Here is a 21222-nt window from a genome sequence, read left to right as displayed (position 1 = left end):
TGCACCGCGAACTGTGAGATGTTGGCAATGTCCCCAGCAGTGGCCTGAAAGGAGCCGCTGGCATAGAAGATTAGAGCCACAGTGATCTTCACAGCCACCGACAGAGATGTCCTGCACCTTAGTTGAGGCTGCAGATCTGGCTGAAGCAGGTGGCAGAGCTCAGTGACCACCTCCTTACTGAAGCGCAGCCTTCGGAAACACTGCTCCTCCGACATGTTGATATACGAAAACTGTTGGCGGAAAACCCTGGCAGCGTAACGTCTTGTGTGCCGATGGCTGTTGGCCCTCCTCTGCCTGGCCATGCCTGCCACTCTATCCCTGTGCCCTGTCAATATGATTGAGAAGGACATCCAATGCAGCCCCCATAGTAAGTGCGCACTGAAAGTTATGCCGGTTGAGAAGCTTACCAACTGCAAAGTTATGATCAGAAGGCTAAAGTTCCTCAGCCAGCGCTGGCTCACTGCAGAAATGGCTCTCCGTTTGTCTCTGAGCAACTCTCTCTCTCTCTCACAGAAGGTGTGGTCCAAAAATGGCTACCACTAATAATCCAGGAAGAGTCCCCTTTAAATAGCGCCCCCCCCAGCCCGACAGCAACTGGGAAACGTTCAAGGTAACCTGTCCTTGTTAGCGCCAGGCGGAACGGAGGGGGGCACCACTGAATTTCCGGTCCGGGGCACCCCAAGGGCGTTGCACACTGAAATGACGTCATGATCTGCGTGCGCCGGTGAGCGGGCGCTACGGTTTAGTGCCGGCGCTAAATGTCCGCTCAATTTGGGAAGAGGCGCAGGGTTCGCTGCGCCCGGGCGCTAGTTGGTTAGCGCCCCACTTCTAGACCTCTTTAGGCGCTAATGGGTGGCGCAACCAACTGAATTTTCCTCCCCCTGGGCTAAAAATTCAGTGGCGCCGCGTTTGGTGCGCCAAGCTCGCCTGGGCGCCGGAATTTGCACTCCGGGCGGAGCCGCTTGCGCCCTCCCGATATTCAGTTTCAGCGCCCCAAGAGGGACGCGGGGCGCTGCTCGAGGCAACCCGCGTCCCGCTTGGGGGCGCTCAAACTGAATATCGCAGTGCTACGTGCCGCTGCGGCACGGTGCGCTGCGGTACTGCAGGCCTTCCTCCCCTTCTTAAGGTGGAGGAGCCAGCACCAGCGCGATCACTGATCGTGAGTGCCGGCAAAAGAGCCCGGCACCGAGGAGAAGTGCCGGGCTCTCGGGACACAGCTGGCACTGCCCGGGGGGATCAGGAGGCCGGGGAGGGTGGCACGAAGAGGTGCTGGCAGGCGGCCACTGAAAAAAATGGCCGCCCCACACCTCCCCCTTAATTTGCGCCACTACCGCCACAGGTAGGCCTCCTTGTACCAGTCGCGATTTGCGACCGGCGTTACAGGGGTGGGCGCAACCCAATATTGCGTTCGGGGCGGTAGCGGGCCGATGCGCACACCGATGACATCATTGGTGGCGGCGCAGCACTACAGGCTAACGCCACCATTAGTGCCCCGCTAAATTTCGCGGGAGGCGTGGCCAGTGGCGCTAAAGCCACTGAGTGCCCTCTTTAGGCGCTAACTGGTGGCGCAGCCCATCGAATTTCTAGGCCTTGCAAATGTCAGCAGCTCCCCTCTTGCCAGGGAGACTCTGTGAACAGCTGCTCCGGGCGCGGCTCCCCCGTGACTGGAGCCCCGGGACAGCGGAAGGAGGACGAAGCCTCCGCCCCCGGAACCTGCTGCAAGCCGGCTGACCAGCCCGGCTCCGCTCCGCTTTCATGGCCGCTCAGGAAGAAGTGGCCGCGCTCGGAGCCATTTACAGCGGCGATTTCCAGCTGGTCGCTCAGTCAGGTGAAGGGCTGCGGGCTCCCCGGGGGCAGCGAGCGCCGGTGCTCGGGGTTAAAGCCCAAGGGGGCTGCGGGCGGGTGAAAGCTGCAGTTGGTGCAGCTCAGAGCCGCAGCGGGGAGTTGATTAACGAGACTCTGGGGCTCCTGCTGTCTTACTGAGGTTTGGGACATTATCAGCTGAGTGAGGTTTAAAAAAAAAAGACCGCCATTTATAACCTCAAGTCCCAAAGTGCATTACAGCCAATGAAATACTTTTTTGAAGTGCATGGAAACATAAATGATAGGAGCAGGAGTAGGCCATTCGGCCCCTCGAGCCTGCTCCGCCATTCAATGAGATCATGGCTGATCATCCAAACTCAGTACCCTGTCCCTGCCTTCTCTCCATATTCCTTGATCCCTTTAGCCTTAAGAAATATATCTAACTCCTTCTTGAATATATTTAATGAATTGGCCTCAACTGCCTTCTGTGGTAGAGAATTCCACAGGTTCACCACTCTCTGGGTGAAGAAATTCCTCCTCATCTCTGTCCTAAATGGCTTACCCCTTATCCTTAGACTGTGACCCCTGGTTCTGGACTCCCCTGCCATTGGGAACATCCTTCCTGCATCTAGTCTGTCTAGTCCGGTTAGAATTTTATAAGTTTCAATGAGATCCCCTCTCATTCTTCTAAACTCCAGCGAGTATAAGCCCAATCGACCCAATCTCTCCTCGTACGTCATTCCTGCCATCCCAGGTATCAGCCTGGTGCAGTCACTGTTGTAATGTGGGAAAGGACAGCTAATTTTGCACACAGCAACCTCCCACAAACAGCAGTGTGATAACGACCAGATAATCTGATTTAGTGATGTTGATTGAGGGATAAATACTGGCCAGGACACCGGGGAGAACTGGCCTGCTCTTCTTCGAAATAGTGTTGTGCAATATTGCCCCTAATTATTTTTGGGGGCTGCGCGGCCACAGGTGAAATTCAACGTTGGCAAAGCCGGTCCTCGGCTGCGCAGGACGGGCAGAGCTTAGAGGGAACGTTGGTGCCATGGGATCTTTACTTCCACCTGAGAGCAGACGGGGCCTCAGTTTAACGTCCCATCTGAAGTAAACTGCACACCGAGCTTGGCAGCATCAGGGAGATGACAGGAGCTTCATTTTGTTATCAGCAGGATTGCTACCTCAATGCAAACCCATAGGTCACATTCCTAAACCAAAAAAAAAAAAGAAAGGAAGAACTTGCATTTATATAGCGCCTTTCGCTACCTCAGAACACCCATCTCTGGCCCTGGTGCACCCTTTATATAGACTCTGGAACAGTTCCCATGGATTGGAGGATAGCTAATATAACCCCACTATTTAAAAAAGGTGGTACAGAGAAAACGGGGAATTATAGACCGGTTAGCCTGACATCGGTAGTGGGGAAAATGCTAGAGTCCATTATAAACGATGTAATAGCAGAGCACTTGGAAAACAGTGACAGGATCGGACAAAGTCAACATTGATTTACAAAAGGTAAATCATGCTTGACTAATCTACTGGAATTTTTTGAGGATGTAACTGGTAAAAGGAGTGCTGCGCCATGATCTTCACAGAGACCTGGTTGAACAACAGCATCCCTGACACCACCATCCAACTAGAAGGACGCACGGTCTTCCGCGCTGACAGAACTGCAGACTCCGATAAGAGCAAGGGAGGCGGTTTGTGCATTTACACTAACAATGCCTGGTGCACTAACAGGGACATAATCGATAGATCCTGCTCGGCTGATTTGGAATTCATCATGGTAAGGTGCAGACCCTTCTACCTGCCTCGGGAATTCACGACTGTTATCATCACTGCGGTCTACATCCCACCACACGCTAATGCCAAACTAGCACTGAAGGACCTCTACAGGGCCATCAGCGAACAACAAACTGCGCACCCAGACGGAGCTTTTATCGTCGCGGGGGACTTCAATCACATAAACCTAAAAACTGTACTACCGAAATTCCACCAGAATGTTTCCTGCCCCACAAGAGGGGAGAACACACTGGATCAAGTCTACACGAGCATTGTAGACACTTATAAGGCCATTCCCTGCCCCCACCTTGGGAAGTCTGACCACCTCTCCCTGTTTCTAGCCCCGGCATACAAACCGCTCATCAAAAGAGTGAGAACATCAGTGAGAGCAGTGAAAGTATGGCCAGAGGGGGCAGTCTCGGAGCTTCAGGATTGTTTCGAACGCACTGATTGGGGCATGTTTGCCCATAATGACATTGAGGAATACGCATCCACAGTGCTATTCTACATTAACAGCTGCGTCGAGGTCGTCACGACCCATAAAAATATCAGGACATACCCCAACCAGAAACCCTGGATGAACGGAGAGGTCCGCTCGCTGTTGAAAGCACGCGACGCAGCATTTAAATCTGGCGACGCGGCGGCTTACAGTGACTTCCTAACAAACAGACCCCAGTCTGTCATATTAGGTAACCACACCTCTTTCCCCCCCCCCCCCCCGACCCTGAACACGGGGGCCCCACAAGGATGTGTGCTGAGCCCCCTCCTCTACTCCCTCTTCACCCACGACTGTGTGGCTGTTCATGGTTCCAACACCATCATCAAGTTTGTGGATGATACCACGGTAGTAGGCCAGATCACCAACAACGATGAGTCAGCCTACAGGGAGGAGGTCCAGCATCTCGTGAAGTGGTGCGCCGATAACAACCTGGCCCTTAACATCAAGAAAACCAAAGAAATCATTGTGGACTTCAGGAAGTCTAAAGGCGGAAATCACACCTGTTGTATCCGTGTGTTAATGGAGACACGGAATGCAGGAGTTGGTTTAACAGGTGTTTACTGAACAAAGTCTGGAGGTGAACTAAAAGATACAAGACGCTATACAGGCTTATATACCCGAGTGGTCACTACCGGTATTACAGTACACAGGGGCTCTTAAAGGTACATACACTACAATTCCTCCCCTTTTATATAATTAGTACATAACATTTTAAGTAATCATTAATTAACATGTTTACAAGAACAATAATCTACACATTTGCTGCAGTTAATCAATTATAAGTCAGTCTCTCTGGAGGCTTCCTGACTCGGTCCGGATAACTCCTCGGTGGTGTAGTAGTTTTCGGTGGTGTAGTAGGTTCTTTTGGCAAGGTTGATTCGGCTTGAATGCCAGTGTCGGGTTCATCTGGTTCCAGTATCACCGGATCGGAGGTAGATACTATGGGTATCTCTGCTTCATCATTAGGCGTATAGAGTTGTGGTGTAGGTTGTCCCTTTTCGGATGACTCTATGATCTGGTCAGCATGGCGCCTTATTATGCTTTCACCAATGTCCACGGTATACATCAACGGTCCAAGTCGTGTGCAAATAGTTCCAGGCTGCCATTTCTCGGTACGGTAGTCCCAGGCCAAAACTTGTTGACCTATCTGGAAGGTTCTAGTTGGCCTTTCATTCATGCCTTGAAATTGCCAGTTCTCTACGTCCCTTCTGATGTTTGGCTTGATCAAATCCAGCCGGCATCTTAGTCTTCTATTGAAAAACATCATGGCGGGAGTTTGGTTTGTAACCACATGTGTTGCATTCCTGTATGCAAACAAGAAGTTATCTACCTTATGTTGTAGATTTATGTCTTCATTACCCATGGCCTTTATGGCCTTCTTGAAGGTCTGGACAAACCTTTCAGCTAATCCATTGGTGGCGGGATGGTATGGGGCAGACGTGTAGTGCTTAACCCCATTGTTTTTTAAGAACTTCCTGAATTCTTCGGACACAAATTGCAGTCCATTGTCAGAACAGATCTGTTCAGGCAGCCCATTCCTGGCAAATATGGTCCTTAATACTGTGATGGTTTTTTCCGTGGTGGTGGAGGACATCTTTATTACTTCCGGCCACTTGGAGTGTGCATCAACCGCGATTAAGAACATTGAGTCCATAAATGGACCAGCAAAGTCGATATGTACCCTTTGCCATGGAGATGAGGGCCACTCCCATGGATGTAGAGGGGCTTGTGGTGGGGCGTTTTGGACCTTCTGGCATCCTAGATAGCTCTTGGTCATTTCTTCGATGTCTCCATCGATACCTGGCCACCACACAAACGCTCTGGCTAGGTTCTTCATTTTCACTCCACCCAGATGCCCCTTGTGAAGCTCCTTTAGCACTTTATCCTGGAGTTTGGGTGGAATCACCACTCTGGATCCACACAGCAAGGTTCCTCGGCACACTGACAGCTGTTCTCTTCTTTGCGAGAATGCTGGCAACAGTGGTTCGCCATGTGCTGGCCATCCCTTCGCCGTTAAATCGTAGACTCGTGAGAGAGTCGGGTCAGTTCTCGTTTCCTTTTCAATGGTAGAATTTGTTACTGGTAGACATTCTACTATGGTTAAGTGGAGCATCTCCACTGGGTCCACTGTAGGTGCCTCTTCTACCGTTGGCAACGGTAGGCGCGATAAACCGTCAGCATTCCCATGCTGTTTTGATCCTTTGTATTCTATGTCATATTGGTGTGCCCCTAGGAAAAGGGACCACCTCTGTAGCCTTTGCGCTGTCATAATGGGAACGCCCTTTTTAGGGTTGAATATGGAGACGAGGGGTTGATGGTCAGTCAACAAGGTAAATTTTTGTCCGTGTAGGTAATGGTTGAATTTCTTCACTCCCCACACCAGGCTGAGTGCTTCCCTGTCGATCTGGGCATAGTTACGCTCAGCTGAGTTCAATGAGCGTGACGCAAAAGCTATCGGCCGCTCCGAGCCATCAGGGAATCTATGCGATAATACCGCTCCTACGCCGTAAGGGGATGCATCGCACGCCAGTCTGATTGGCAGTGATGGGTTCTAATGAGCCAACACTTCCTTGGACGTGATCAAGCCTTTGCATTTATGGAAGGCACGTTTACAGTCTTCGCTCCATTTCCAAATTACCCCCGTTTGTAGCAGTGCGTTAAGAGGGTGCAGAACAGTTGACAAATTCGGTAAAAATTTATGATAGTAATTTATCAATCCCAGGAATGACCTTAATTGTGAGACATTTTCAGGTGCTGGGGCTTTTATGACCGCTTCAATTTTTTCAGGTGACTTATGCAACCCTTCTTCGTTAATTATATGGCCACAATATGATATTTGTTTCTGGAAAAATTTGCACTTGGGGCAATTTGCTCGTAGGCCCCGTTCTCTCAGCCTAGTGAGCACCTGCTCCAAATTGGCAAGGTGCTCGTTGTCGTTTTCTCCTGTTACAAGGATGTCGTCTAGGTAGCATTGAGTCCCCGGAATCCCTTGCAGGACTTGCTCCATAGCGCTTTGCCAGATAGCTGGAGCTGATGCTATTCCGAAAACCAGTCGATTGTACTGGTACAGGCCTTTGTGTGTGTTTATCGTGAGATACTTTTTAGAGGCCTCCTCAACCTCCATCTGTAAATATGCCTGTGCCAAGTCAATTTTGGTGCAACGTTTCCTTCCGGATAGTGAGGCGAAAATATCTTCTATCCTTGGAAGAGGATACTGTATCGTGTGACGGACCGGGTTTACAGTCACCTTGAAGTCCCCACAGATGCGAATTTTTCTCTGTTCTTCAGATTTATCATTATTCAACGTTTTCTTCATGACCGGGACGATGGGTGTTGCCCACTCGCTCCAATCTACCTTGGATAACACGCCTGCTTTTTCCAAATTCTCCAGCTCTGCCTCGACTGCTGGACGAATTGCGTATGGCACCGGCCTTGCCTTAAAAAACTTGGGAATTGCCGCATCTTCCACTTTTATTGAGGCGGTGACGCCTTTCAATGTTCCTAGTTCCTGTTGAAACACTTCTTTGGCGTTAGCCAAGATGTCTTTTAATCGTTCAGGTATGACATCATCATTTTTTTTCTTACTGGTCACCGTCAGTGCCTGAATGGAGTGCCAGTCTAAACGTATCTTCCTGATCCATTCACGTCCCAACAATGGTGGACTACCATCTTGCAGAACGTATAAATACAACTTCTGTATTTCTTTGCCGTTGTATACAACAGGCACCTTTATTTTCCCTCTGGGGTATACTTTCTGCCCCGTATATGTCTTCAAGATAATGGATGCGTCTTTCAAAGGTATATGCGGAAATAGCCGCTCGTAATCCCGTCGACTTATGACGGTCAGAGCTGATCCTGTATCTAGCTCCATTTTAATTAGGGACCCTGCTATCGTGAGGGTAACCCAAATGGTCTGGTAATCCTCTTTGGCAATTACATTATGTAATTTGAGACAGCTTAGTCTCTTGTTTCCGGAGTCGCTATCGCTTTTCTGGTCTTCGGAGCTACTGTCCGTCATCATTTGTACCTTTCTGTACTTTTCCTTATTGATTTTTTTTCTGTCAGTGGATTTTTTGTTTCCAGATCGGCATACACGTGCAATGTGTCCCATCTTTCCGCATTGCCTGCATGCTTTGTCCTTGAACCAGCAGTCCCTCTGGTCATGGGTGGATCTGCCGCAGCGATAACATCTCTCGAAACCCCGTGTCATTTCATGGGTGCCGAATTCCTGTGGCTTTTGCTGTATCTCTGCAGCTCCTCTTGCTGCTGCTTCGTATGACACAGCCACACTGAAAGCCTTGTCCAGTGTCAAATCTTTCTCAGAAAGTAGCCTTTTCTGTGTTCCTTCACTTAGGAGACCGCAGACGAATTTGTCTCGTAGAGAATCTGCCAGTCCTGCCCCAAATTGGCAGTGCTTTGACAGCTTTCTTAATTCGGTGAGGTAATCAGCGTTACTTTCATTCTTGTGCTGATTCCTCCTGAAGAATTTGAATCGTTCCGCTATCAGCAGCGGTGTTGGGTTTAAGTGCTCCTGTAGGGTATCAACAATCTCCTTAAAATTCTTATCCATCGGTTTGGCTGGAGTGATTAAGTTTCGTAACAGCCCATATGTCCTTGCGCCCATCAGATTTAGAAGTACCGATGCCTTTTTATCATCCTCTACTTCATTCGCTGTGCAATATACCTCCACTCTTTCCACATATGTGGTCCAATCCTCTATATCACTATCGAAAGCAGTAATATTGCCAGTCTTAGGCATCCTGAAAATCAAAAATGGCGCCTCCCGCGCTTTCCTTTCTTCCCTGCCGAGAAAAATGGCGCCTCCCGCGCTTTCCCGCCGCTGCCGCTGCTGACAACGCTGTTCTCCACGGTTTTTTATTTACACAGATATTTTGAATAGTTGGAGACTCGTTCCTGCCGGACTCTCTGGGACTTTTCCCTCCCTCTGCTTGGTCCGAATGCCGACCTGCTTTGCAGCGTCGGCCGTCTCCCGAGTGCTCCACCCTCCGTCTCTGTTTACCTCCGCCTTCCGACTCGCTGCTCGGCCCCGCTGCAGAGCCACCCGATCGAGCCCCAGCCCGCCGCCCAGGAAGGATTAGTGCAGTACCTGCCACCAGCCCGGCTAGCTGGTGAAACCACAGTTTTTTTTTTTCTTTGACCTTCGTCTGAGGAATCGATCTCCTTGAGGTGCTGCCGAATTGCAGGTAAGTCCGTTTCCAATTCGTTGCCACTGTTGTATCCGTGTGTTAATGGAGACACGGAATGCAGGAGTTGGTTTAACAAGTGTTTACTGAACAAAGTCTGGAGGTGAACTAAAAGATACAAGACGCTATACAGGCTTATATACCCGAGTGGTCACTACCGGTATTACAGTACACAGGGGCTCTTAAAGGTACATACACTACAACACCCCCATCCACATCAATGGGGCTGTGGTGGAAAGGGTGGACAGCTTTAAGTTCCTCGGAGTCCACATCATGGAAGACCTCTCCTGGTCCCTCAATACCTCCTCTCTGGTGAAGAAGGCCCAGCAGCGCCTATATTTCCTAAGGAGGCTGAAGGGATGTAACCTGTCACCCCTGATCCTCTCTAACTTTTACCGCTGCACAATAGAGAGCATCCTGATGAACTGTATCACAGTATGGTATGGCAGCTGTAGCTACTATGACCGGAAAGCCCTGCAGCGGGTAGTCAAAACTGCCCAACGCATTACTAGCACCCGGCTACTGACCATAGAGCACATATACCAGAAACGCTGTTTACGGAGGTCACGGTCCATCATCAAAGACCCTACCCACCCCAGCCACAGTCTGTTCGCCCTCCTGCCATCCGGGAGACGCTACAGATGCATTCGCACCCGTACGACCAGATTTAGGAACAGCTTCTTTCCCAGGGCTATCATCCTACTGAACTCCACAAATAAACTCTAAAGCCTGCACATCTGCCAATGCACTTTATTATGGTTATGTTTATGTTAATGTATTACAAGCCAAATGTATGTTGAATGTTTAAATGTCTTAATCTAAATGTACACTCTCGGGAGCCGCAAGCCTACATTTCGTTGTACTGCACTTGTGCACTAACAATGACAATAAAAGTTGATTTGATTTTTTTGATTTGAGATAAGGGAGAACCAGTGGATGTGGTGTATTTGGACTTTCAGAAGGCTTTCGATAAGGTCCCGCATAAGAGATTAGCGTGCAAAGTTAAAGCACACGGGATTGGGGGTAAGGTACTGCCTTGGATAGAGAACTGGTTGGCAGACAGGAAGCAAAGAGTTGGAATAAACGGGTCTTTTTCCGAGTGGCAGGCAGTGACTAGTGGGGTACTGCAGGGATCAGTGCTAGGACCCCAGCTATTCACAATATATATAAATGATCTAGACGAGGGAACTAGATGCAATATCTCCAAGTTTGCAGACGACACAAAGCTGGGTGGGTGTGTGTGCTGTGAGGAGGATGCAGAGAAACTCCAGTATGATTTGGACAGGTTGGGTGATTGGGCAGATGCATGGGAAATGCAGTATAATGTGGATAAATGTGAGGTTATCCACTTCGGTGGCAAAAACAGAAAGACAGATTATTATCTGACCGGCAATAGATTGGGAAAAGGGGAAGTGCAACGAGACCTGGGTGTCCTTGTGCACCAGTCACTGAAGGTAAGCATGCAGGTGCAGCAGGCGGTTAAGAAGGCAAATGGTATGTTGGCCTTCATAGCAAGAGGATTAGAGTACAGGAGCAAGGATGTCTTGCAGTTGTACAGGGCCTTGGTGAGACCACACCTTGAGTATTGTGTGCAGTTTTGGTCGCCTTATCTGAGGAAGGATGTTCTTGCCATGGAGAGAGTGCAGCGAAGATTCAGCAGATTGATACCTGGGATGGCAGGAATGACATATGAGGAGAGATTGGGTCGATTAGGCTTATATTCGCTAGAATGCATGCGAGATGGTTTCCTGGATCAGTATGTGGAGGAACCAACCAGGGAACAGACTATTCTGGATCTGGTACTGTGTAATGAGAAAGGGCTAATCAATAATCTTGTGGTAAAGGGACCATAATATGATTGAATTTTATATTAAGTTTGAGAGTGATGTAGTCTAATCTGAAACTAAGGTCTTCAATCTAAACAGAGGAAACTACAAGGGTATGAGGGACAAGTTGGCCATGGTAGATTGGGAGACTACACTAAAAGGTATGAAGGTGGACATGCAGCGGCTAACATTCAAGGAAATAATGCATAATTTGCAACAAACATATATTCCTCTAGGGCATAAAAAGCCAAAAGGAAAAGTGATCCAACCATGGCTAACAAAAGAAATTAAAGCTAGTATTAAGTCAAAAGAGGAAGCTTAAAAAGTTGCCAGAAAAAGTGGTCAGCCTGAGGATTGGGATCTTTTTCGAAATCAGCAAAGGGGGACCAAGAAATTGATAAGGAAAGGGAAAATGGAATATGAGCACAAACTAATGAAAAATATAAAAACGGATTGTAAAAGCTTCTATAGGTATGTGAAAAGGAAAAGACTGGTGAGGAAGACACAAAAAACCTCCCAGAAATACGAGAAAACCAAGGGTGTGGCGAGAATGAGGAACTTAAAGAAATTATTATTAGTAAAAAAACAGTACTAGCAAAATTAATGGCACTAAAAGTCGATAAATCCCAAGGACCGGATGACCTACATCCTCGGGTTTTGAAAGAGGTGGCCATTGGGATAGTGGGCGCATTGGTTGTCATCCAAAATTCTATAGATTCTGGAATGGTTCCTGTAGATTGGAGGATAGCAAATGTAACCCCGCTATTTAAGAAAGGAGGGAGAGAGAAAACGGGAAACTACAGACCTGTTAGCCTCACATCAGTAGTTGGGAAAATGCTGGAATCTATTATAAAGGATGCAATAACTGGGCACTTAGAAACTAATAGTAAGATTGGGCAGAGTCAACATGGATTTATGAAAGGGAAATCCTGTTTAACAAACCTATTGGAGTTCTTTGAGGATGTAACTAGTGGAGTAGACAAAGGGGAACCGGTAGATGTGGTGTATTTGGATTTTCAGAAGGCCTTCGATAAGGTCTCACATAAGAGGTTGGTAAACAAAATTAGGGCACGTGGAATTGGGGGTAATATACTAGCATGGATTGAGAATTGGTTAACAGACAGTAAACAAAGAGTAGGGATAAACAGGTCTTTTTCAGGATGGCAGGCTGTGACTAGTGGGGTACTGCAAGGATCGGTGCTTGGGTCCCAGCTATTTACAATCTATATCAATGATTTGGATGAGGGGACTAAATGTAACATTTCCAAATTTGCTGATGATACAAAGCAGGTGGCAGTGTCAGTTGTGAAGAGGATGTGAAGAGGCTTCAAGAGGATCTCGACAGGCTCAGTGAGTGGGCGAGAACATGGCAGATGGAATATAATGTGGATAAATGTGACGTTATTCACTTTGGTAGAAAAAACAGAAAGGCAGAGTATTTCCTAAATGGTGAAAGATTGGGAAATGCAGATGCTCAAAGGGACCTGGGTGTCCTTGTACATGAGTCACTGAAAGTGAATGTGCAGGTGCAGCAAGCCATTAGGAAGACAAAAGGTATGCTGGCCTTCATTACAAGAGGATTTGAGTACAGGAGTAAAGAAGTCTTACTCCAATTATATAGGGCCTTCATAAGACCACATCTGGAGCACTGTGTACAATTTTGGTCTCCTTACCTAAGGAAGGATATACTTGCCATAGAGGGAGTGCAACAAAGGTTCACGAGATTGATTCCTGGGATGGCGGGACTGTCGTATGAGAAGAGATTGAGTAAACTAGGCCTGTATTCTCTTGAATTCAGAAGAATGAGAGGGGATCTCATTGAAGCATCCAAAATTATTACAGGGCTTGATAGGGTGGATGCTGGGAGAATGTTTCCCTTGGCTGGGGAGTCTAGAACCAGGGGCCACAGCCTCAGGATAAAGGGTAGGCCATTCAGGACTGAGATGAGAAGAAATTTCTTCACAGAGGGTGGTGAATCTTTGGAATTCTCTACCCCAGAGGGCTGTGGAGGCTCAGTTATTGGGTATATTCAAAACAGAAGTCGATAGACTAGATAGGGCCGGTGAATGGAGTTGAGGCAGAAGATCAGCCATGATCTCATTGAATGGCGGAGCAGGCTCGAAGGGCCGAGTGGCCAACTCCCACTCCTATTTCTTATGTTCTTATGTTCTTAAATCCATTAAGTGTCAGCCTTGGCTCAATGTTAGCACTCTCATCTCTGAGTTAGTAGGTCATGAGGTTAAGTCACACTCACAAGACTGGAGCACAAAATCTAGGCTGGTACTTCAGTACAGCACTGTGGGAGTGCTGCACTGTTGGAGGTGCTGTCCTTTGGATAAGATGTTAAACTGGGCCGATGTCTGCTCTGAGGTGGATGTAAAAGATCCCATAACACTATTTGGAGACGAGCAGGGGAATTTTCCTGGTATCTTGGCCAACATTTATCCCTCAACCAACATCACTAGAAACAGATTATGAGGTAATTTATCACATTGCTGCTTGTGGGGCTTGCTGTGTGCAACTTGACTGCCGCATTTGCCTTCATTGCAATAGTGACTGCACTTAAAATGTACTTCATTGGTTGTAAAGCAATTTTGGGACATCCCAAAGTTGTTAAAGATGCTATATAAATGTAAATTTGTTCTTTCTCTTATATTCCCATTAATTTGCACACATTGGTGTCAGCCGTGGCTCAGTGGACAGCACCCGTGCCTCTGAGTCAGAAGGGTGTGAGTTCAATCCCACTCGAGCGACTTTTTTATATTTGTTCATGGGATCTGGGTGTCGCTGGCAAGGTCAGCATTTATTGCCCATCCCTAATTGACCTTGAGAAGGTGGTGGTGAGCCGTCTTCTTGAACTGCTGCAGTCCATGTGGTGAAGGTACTACGCCAGTGCTGTTAGGTAGGGAGTTCCAGAATTTTGACCCAGCGACGATGAAGGATCGGCGATATACTTCTAAGTCAGGATGGTGTGTGACTTAATAATAATCAACTTTATTGTCATTGTTAGTGCACAAGTGCAGTATAACGAAATGTAGGCTTGCGGCTCCCGAGAGTGTAAATTTAGATTAAGACATTTAAACATTCAACATTCATTTGGCTTGTAATACATTAACATAAACATAACCATAATAAAGTGCATTGGCAGATGTGCAGGCTTTAGAGTTTATTTGTGGAGTTCAGTAGGATGACAGCCCTGGGAAAGAAGCTGTTCCTAAATCTGGTCGTTCGGGTGCGAATGCATCTGTAGCGTCTCCCAGATGGCAGGAGGGCGAACAGACTGTGGCTGGGGTGGGTAGGGTCTTTGATGATGGTCCGTGACCTCCGTAAACAGCGTTTCTGGTATATGTGCTCTATGGTCGGTAGCCGGGTGCCGGTAATGCTTTGGGCAGTTTTGACTACCCGCTGCAGGGCTTTCCGGTCATAGTAGCTACAGCTGCCATACCATACTGTGATACAGTTCATCAGGATGCTCTCTATTGTGCAGCGGTAAAAGTTAGAGAGGATCAGGGGTGACAAGTTACATCCCTTCAACCTCCTTAGGAAATATAGGCGCTGCTGGGCCTTCTTCACCAGAGAGGAGGTATTGAGGGACCAGGAGAGGTCTTCCGTGATGTGGACTCCGAGGAACTTAAAGCTGTCCACCCTTTCCACCACAGCCCCATGGATGTGGATGGGGGTGTGACTTCTGCCTTTAGACTTCCTGAAGTCCACCATGATTTCTTTGGTTTTCTTGATGTTAAGGGCCAGGTTGTTATCGGCAGACCACTTCACGAGATGCTGGACCTCCTCCCTGTAGGCTGACTCATCGTTGTTGGTGATCTGGCCTACTACCGTGGTATCATCCGCAAACTTGATGATGGTGTTGGAACCATGAACAGCCACACAGTCGTGGGTGAAGAGGGAGTAGAGGAGGGGGCTCAGCACACATCCTTGTGGGGCCCCCGTGTTCAGGGTCGGGGGTGGGGGGGGAGAGGTGTGGTTACCTAATTTGACAGACTGGGGTCTGTTTGTAAGGAAGTCCAGGGTCCAGTTGCAGAGGGAAGTGTTCAGGCCAAGAGTGTGGAGTTTGGTGGCCAGCTTGTTGGGGACGATAGTGTTGAATGCTGAGCTGTAGTCTATGAACAGCATTCTGATGTAGGTCTCTTTACCATCTAAGTGATTCAGTGCAGAGTGTAGAGCAGTTGTGATTGCATCCTCCGTTGATCTGTTTGCACGATAGGCAAACTGGTGTTGGTCAAGAGAGGCGGGAACACTGGCTTTGATGTGAGCCAGGATCAGTCTCTCGAAACACTTCATTATGATGGGTGTGAGTGCGACAGGTCGATAGTCGTTCAGGCACGTCACAGCCGTTTGCTTTGGCACAGGAATAATGGTAGCGGTCTTGAAGCATGTAGGGACTACTGCCTGGGCCAATGACAGATTGAAGATGGCGGTGAAGACATCAGCCAGCTGATCAGCACATTCCTTGAGTACCCGTCCAGGGATGCTATCCGGTCCAGCAGCCTTTCGTGTGTTCACTCCGCGTAGAACACCCCTTACGTCGGAGGTCGACAGAGTGAGCACCTGGTCTTCCGGGGGTGGCAAGGCTTTGGTAGCCGGCTCCCTGTTGTCCCTGTCGAAGCGAGCGTAGAAGTTGTTAAGTTCCTCCGGAAGGGAGGCATCGCTAACCGGGGGGCTGGTGTTTTTGCTCTTGTAGTCAGTGATGGACTGGATGCCTTGCCACATGCGCCGGGGGTCCGAGTTGTTGTGGAAATGATCCTCTATCCGCAGTGTCTGTTTCCTTTTGGCAGTCCTGATACCCTTTTTTAGGTTGGTCCTAGCTGCACTGTAAGCCGCTGCGTCGCCAGATTTATTATTATTATTATGGTACGTCGGTGGTGGAGGGAGTGAATGTTTAAGGTGGTGGATGGGGTGCCAATCAAGCGGGCTGCTTTGTCCTGAATGGTGTCGAGCTTCTTGAGTGTTGTTGCAGCTGCACTCATCCAGGCAAATGGAGAGTATTCCATCACACTCCTTGTGCCTTGTAGATGGTGGAAAGGCTTTGGTGAGTCAGGAGGTGAGACACTCGCTGCAGAATACCTAGCCTCTGACCTGCTCTTGTTGCTACAGTATTTATGTGGCTGGCCCAGTTAAGTTTCTGGTCAATGGTGACCCCCAGGATGTTGATGGTGGGGGATTCGGTGAAGGTAATGCCGTTGAATGTCATGGGGAGGTGGTTAGACTCTCGCTTGTTGGAGATAGTCATTGCCTGGCATTTGTGTGGTGCGAATGTTACCTGCCACTTATCAGCCCAAGCCTGTACGTCGTCCAGGTCTTGTTGCATGCGGGCATGGACTGCTTCATTATCTGTGGAGTTGCGAATGGCGCTGAACATTGCGCAGTCATCAGCGAACATCCCCATTTCTGACCTTATGTTGGAGGGAAGGTTACTGATGAAACAGCTGAAGATAGTTGGGCCTGAGGAACTCCTGAGCACAGAAATCTAGGCTGACACTCCAGTGCAGTGCTGAGGGAGTGCTGCACTGTCGGAGGTGCTGATGAGACAGTGCAGTGCTGAGGGAGTGCTGCACTGTCGGAGGTGCTGATGAGACGTTAAACCGAGGCCCCGTCTGCTCTCTCAGGTGGACGTAAAGGATCCTGTGGCCAATATTTATTCCTCGGCCAACATCACTAAAAAAAACAGATGATCTGGCCATTATCACATTGCTGTTTGTGGGAGCTTGCTGTGCGCAATTGGCTGCCGTGTTTCCTACCTTACAACAGTGATGATACTTCAAAATAGTACTCCATTGGCTGTAAAGTGCTTTGGGATGTTCGGTGGTCATGAAAGGCGCTATATAAATGCAAGTATTTCTTTCACATCTCAAGTTCGTGACACTAACGGATCTCGGTGTGCTGATTTAGAATTTATCCACTAATGAGAGAGCAACACTGAGAACAACTCTTTCAATTTTCCAGGCCCGCAAAATTCAAATGGGACATACCAGCAAATAAGTAATATAAACACAAATAGGACGGCCTTGCCTGGGCTTCGAGCATTGAATTATCAGTAGCTCCAGGTTGCCTTAGCGTTGCAGGTTGGACACCTCTGATCTCTGGGACTGACTCTGTGCAGCCGACCATTGCGTCTGTCGCTTTCAGTGATCTGAACGGATATTATTTCAATAGCAAAATGCGGCGGGATGCTGGAAATCTGAAATGACAACAGCAAATGCTGGAAACATTCAGCAGGTCAGGCAGCATCGAGGAGAGAGAGAAACAGAGTTAACGTTTCGGGTCGATGATCCTTCGTCAGATATTGTTTCTGTCTGGTTTAAGGATGTGCTGAAAATGATGTGAACTTTTTAAAAAGTTCCATTTATTTTTGCCTTGTCTTTACTGTGTTTTGAAGGATTCTTGAGAGGGGCGATGCCATTGCACGCGTGATTATGTAATCATGGGCAAACTGCTAGGAACCCTGCAGCAGGTTACAGTGGAGACACTGGCTGTGCTGCCAGATTTTGCAGAGCTGGCAACTGCTGATTGTTCACCTGTCTGTGAAAGTACTGCTCGTTAAATTCGTTAAGCTTTTATGTTTTTGTGGCAATGTTTCAGTACCCAATTCTAACTTTGCAATATTGAATTTATCTGATGTGTTACAGAATCCGAGGGGATTACTTTACAAATCCATAACATCTGTGAACACCACGCAAGGAAAATCCAGTTAAAAGTTACATTTCAGTTATCCCCTGACTATCCGGCGTGCCTTCCGGATATCTCCATCTGCTCAGATCAGCTTACCCGCAAGCGGTGTTCTGATTTGAAACAAAGCTTGCTGCGATATGCAGAGACTCTTCTTGCCCAGCCGATGGTTTATGAGCTGATGATGCGGCTCCAGCAGAACATTAAGAATGACATGGACCGACTGACAGCGGACAAGGCCGACAAAAGTGACAATTCGCAGCAGCACAGCAGTGCAGACGATGGTGTGTGGATGGCACTTCTGCATTTAGATCACATGAGAGCCAAAGCAAAGTACATCAAAAGCATAGAAAAGTGGACCTCTGACCTAAGACTCGCAGGAAGACTGATGTTCATGGGCAAACTCATATTAATTCTTTTACAAGGGGAGAGGAAAGATATCAAGGTGCTTACCACCTCACTTTCAGAGATGTGATTTTACTTCGCTGCTAATTTAATATGCTTTTTTGTTTCGGTTAGTTATATTTTGTTTCTGTTTTTTGATTTTCTTTTCTTGCTAATTTGCTCCGCCCCCCCCCCCCCCTCCCTCCCACTCCCCTGAAGGTGTTGATTCCTTAACGTAGTATGGTTTAGTGGGCACGAGACTCACTTTGGTACCTTGACAAGAGACCACTCACTATTCATGTGAGAGTCATGTTCAGCTAAGGGAGCTGAGCCCAATACAGGAAACTCTTTATTATCCGGCACCGACGGGACCGGTGTGGTGCCGGTTTATCAAAAAGTCCGGATTACAGAGAAGTATAGTTTAAAAGGTACGAGAGCTCCGTACACAGCAACAAATCCAGGCTTCCCTGTTGCTTAGCAACATGTGCACGAACTCCGGCCACAGACCAAGCGTCCCTGTTGCTTAGCAACAAGTGCACGAACCCCAGTTACACAGCCACAGATCCAGGAACTGCCACTAATATGAAGTAAAACTTACCTGAACCTACTCCTGAATTTTGCCGATTAACAGAGATTTCCGGTTATTTAGGTGCCGGTTAAAAGAGAGTTTCCTGTACCGGGCTTCCCTGACATAAATACACACGCAGGCTCTTCGAGAAGGCCCACTCGATAACGATGAGGAGCAGCAACCCTGGGCCACTTCCCTTTAACTCAAGGGTGCTGAAATCACTTGTTGCCCCCCCCAGTGCCACTCCAGCTGAGATCCGTTAACTCGGTACAGACCAGGGATCAAACCGGAGACCGGAGATGGAATACAATACTGGAAAGCGTGAGGTTATGCATTTTGGCAGGAAAAATCGTAGAGCAAGTTATTATCTTAATGGCAAGAAACTGGAAAGTACTGAAGTACAAAGGGATCTGGGGGTCCTGGTGCACGAAACTCAAAAGGTTAGTATGCAGGTGCAGCAAGTGATTAAGAAGGCCAATGGAATGTTGGCTTTCATTGCTAGGGGGATAGAATATAAAAATAGGGAGGTATTGCTTCAGTTGTACAAGGTATTGGTGAGACCGCACCTGGAATACTGCATACAGTTTTGGTGTCCATACTTAAGAAAAGACATACTTGCTCTCGAGTCAGTACAAAGAAGGTTCACTCGGTTAATCCCGGGGATGAGGGGATGGACATATGAGGAGAGGTTGAGTAGATTGGGACTCTACTCATTGGAGTTCAGAAGAATGAGAGGCGATCTTATTGAAACATATAAGATTGTGAAGGGGTTGGATCGGGTGGATGCGGGGAGGATGTTCCAGATGATGGGTGAAACTAGAACTAGGGGGCATAGTCTTAGAATAAGGGGCTGCTCTTTCAAAACTGAGATGAGGAGGAACTACTTCACTCAGAGGGTGGTAGGTCCATGGAATCTGCTGCCCCAAAAAGCTGTCGAAGCTACATCATTACATAAATTTAAAACAGAAATAGACAGTTTCCTAGAAGAAAAGGGAATAAAGGGTTACGGGGAGCGGGCAGGAATTTGGACATGAGTCTAGGTTCGGATCGGTCATGGCCCTGTGGGTAGCGGAGCGGGCCCAGGGGCCGTGTAGCCTAATCCTGCTCCTGTTTCGTGTGTCTAATTCTGTTAGATTCAGGAGATAGTCCTGTCATAGTGGATTGGCGGTTAGGATCAGATCAGCCATGATCTTATTGAATGGCGGAGCAGGCTCGAGGGGCCAATTGGCCTACTCCTGCTCCTATTTCTTATGTTCTTATGTTTGCTGGACTGTAAGGTTGGCCTATGCACTGGGTAAACCTGCTGAATTATTGGGAGAGTTACATTTTATCTCTGCCTAAATAGTTTTGAATTTAGTGGCTATGTAACTGCTAGAGATGAGCATACGCTATGGAGATCGATAAGAGTGTTTTATCATTATAGAAAGTTCCTTCAAAACTGCCTTTCAGTTAAAAATGACCTGAAGGTCAAGAGTTGAGAAAATTCACCACAGTTGAGCTGTTTTTAAAATTAAATTGCTTGAGTACTACCTGCTTTGTAAATTTAATTTGTGATTTTTTTTTCTTAAAATGGAAGGACTATCTAGTTCTCCAGAAAACCTCTAAGGTGGATGTGGACTCCAGTGGAAAGCGATGCAAGGAAAAGATGATAAGTGTTCTCTGTGAAGAAAAACTTCAAGCAGGGCAGCTGCGGTAATACCCATCAATAGACATCAAATCCTGGCATGTCCGAGTAGATTAATTGTTACATTCTGAATATTGGGTGAAAAGTATTGATTTAAAAAAAAAAAAAATGTATTTTCTTTTTAGGCTTACAAGCTTTGCTGTGGAAGAGTTTACGTCAGGGCGTGAGTTGCATCAGGAATTTGAAGCTCTGGGCCTATCTGGCTTGTATGACAAGTTTGTAAGAATTTGAAAGGTCCCTGCAACCTGACTTGATGGAAGTGTATAAAACCACAATGTTGTGACTTTGTGGGGAAACTAGGATTTCAGCATAACTTAGTTTCACCTGGTTTAGCCAATATTTCAGTAATGTTTGAAGACCATTCAAATCCATGAAATATGTAAAGCTTTGCAAGATATATTAAAGAAATCTGTTGAATACTTTTTTTGTTTGAATCTGTTAATAAAACGAGTAGATTTAAATGTATGCTTTTTGATATAAAGCTGATCTGTAATGTACATTGAATTGATCTTTACAAAATATTTAATTTTAAAGTTGAATTATTGGAAATCGCTATGATGGTTTCCTGTGACTGCTGTACAGTCAGTTATTAAATTGTACCTTGGCAAAATACTGCAGATGCTGGAAATCTGAAATAACAACAGAAAATGCTGGAAGCACTCAGCAGGCCAGGCAGCATCCGTGGAGAGAGAAACACAGTTAACGTTTCAGGTCTGGGACCCTTCATCAGAACTGGAAAAGGTTGGAGATGTAACAGATATTAAGCAGGTGCAGAGACAGGG

The 21222-nt window shown here is 47.4% G+C and overlaps 1 protein-coding gene across 1 annotated transcript; it reads left to right on the top strand.

The window, feature by feature from the left end:
- The first annotated feature begins 1548 nt into the window (after window positions 1–1548).
- On the top strand, window positions 1549–20862 carry rwdd3 (RWD domain containing 3). Its single transcript, XM_085983271.1, has 4 exons — window positions 1549–1828; window positions 17765–18249; window positions 20333–20448; window positions 20566–20862. Exons 1-4 carry the CDS (start codon window positions 1756–1758, stop codon window positions 20669–20671), a joined length of 780 nt encoding a protein of 259 aa, XP_085839397.1. The 5' UTR covers window positions 1549–1755; the 3' UTR covers window positions 20672–20862.
- Window positions 20863–21222: the final 360 nt, after the last annotated feature.

The sequence above is a fragment of the Somniosus microcephalus genome, chromosome 3, assembly GCF_052327205.1.
Source record: "Somniosus microcephalus isolate GS21.2 chromosome 3, FLI_Smic_1.0, whole genome shotgun sequence".
NCBI classification, from domain to species: Eukaryota; Metazoa; Chordata; class Chondrichthyes; order Squaliformes; family Somniosidae; genus Somniosus; species Somniosus microcephalus.
Note: the sequence above shows the minus strand (reverse complement) of the source record. Positions and strands in the feature narration are given on the sequence as shown.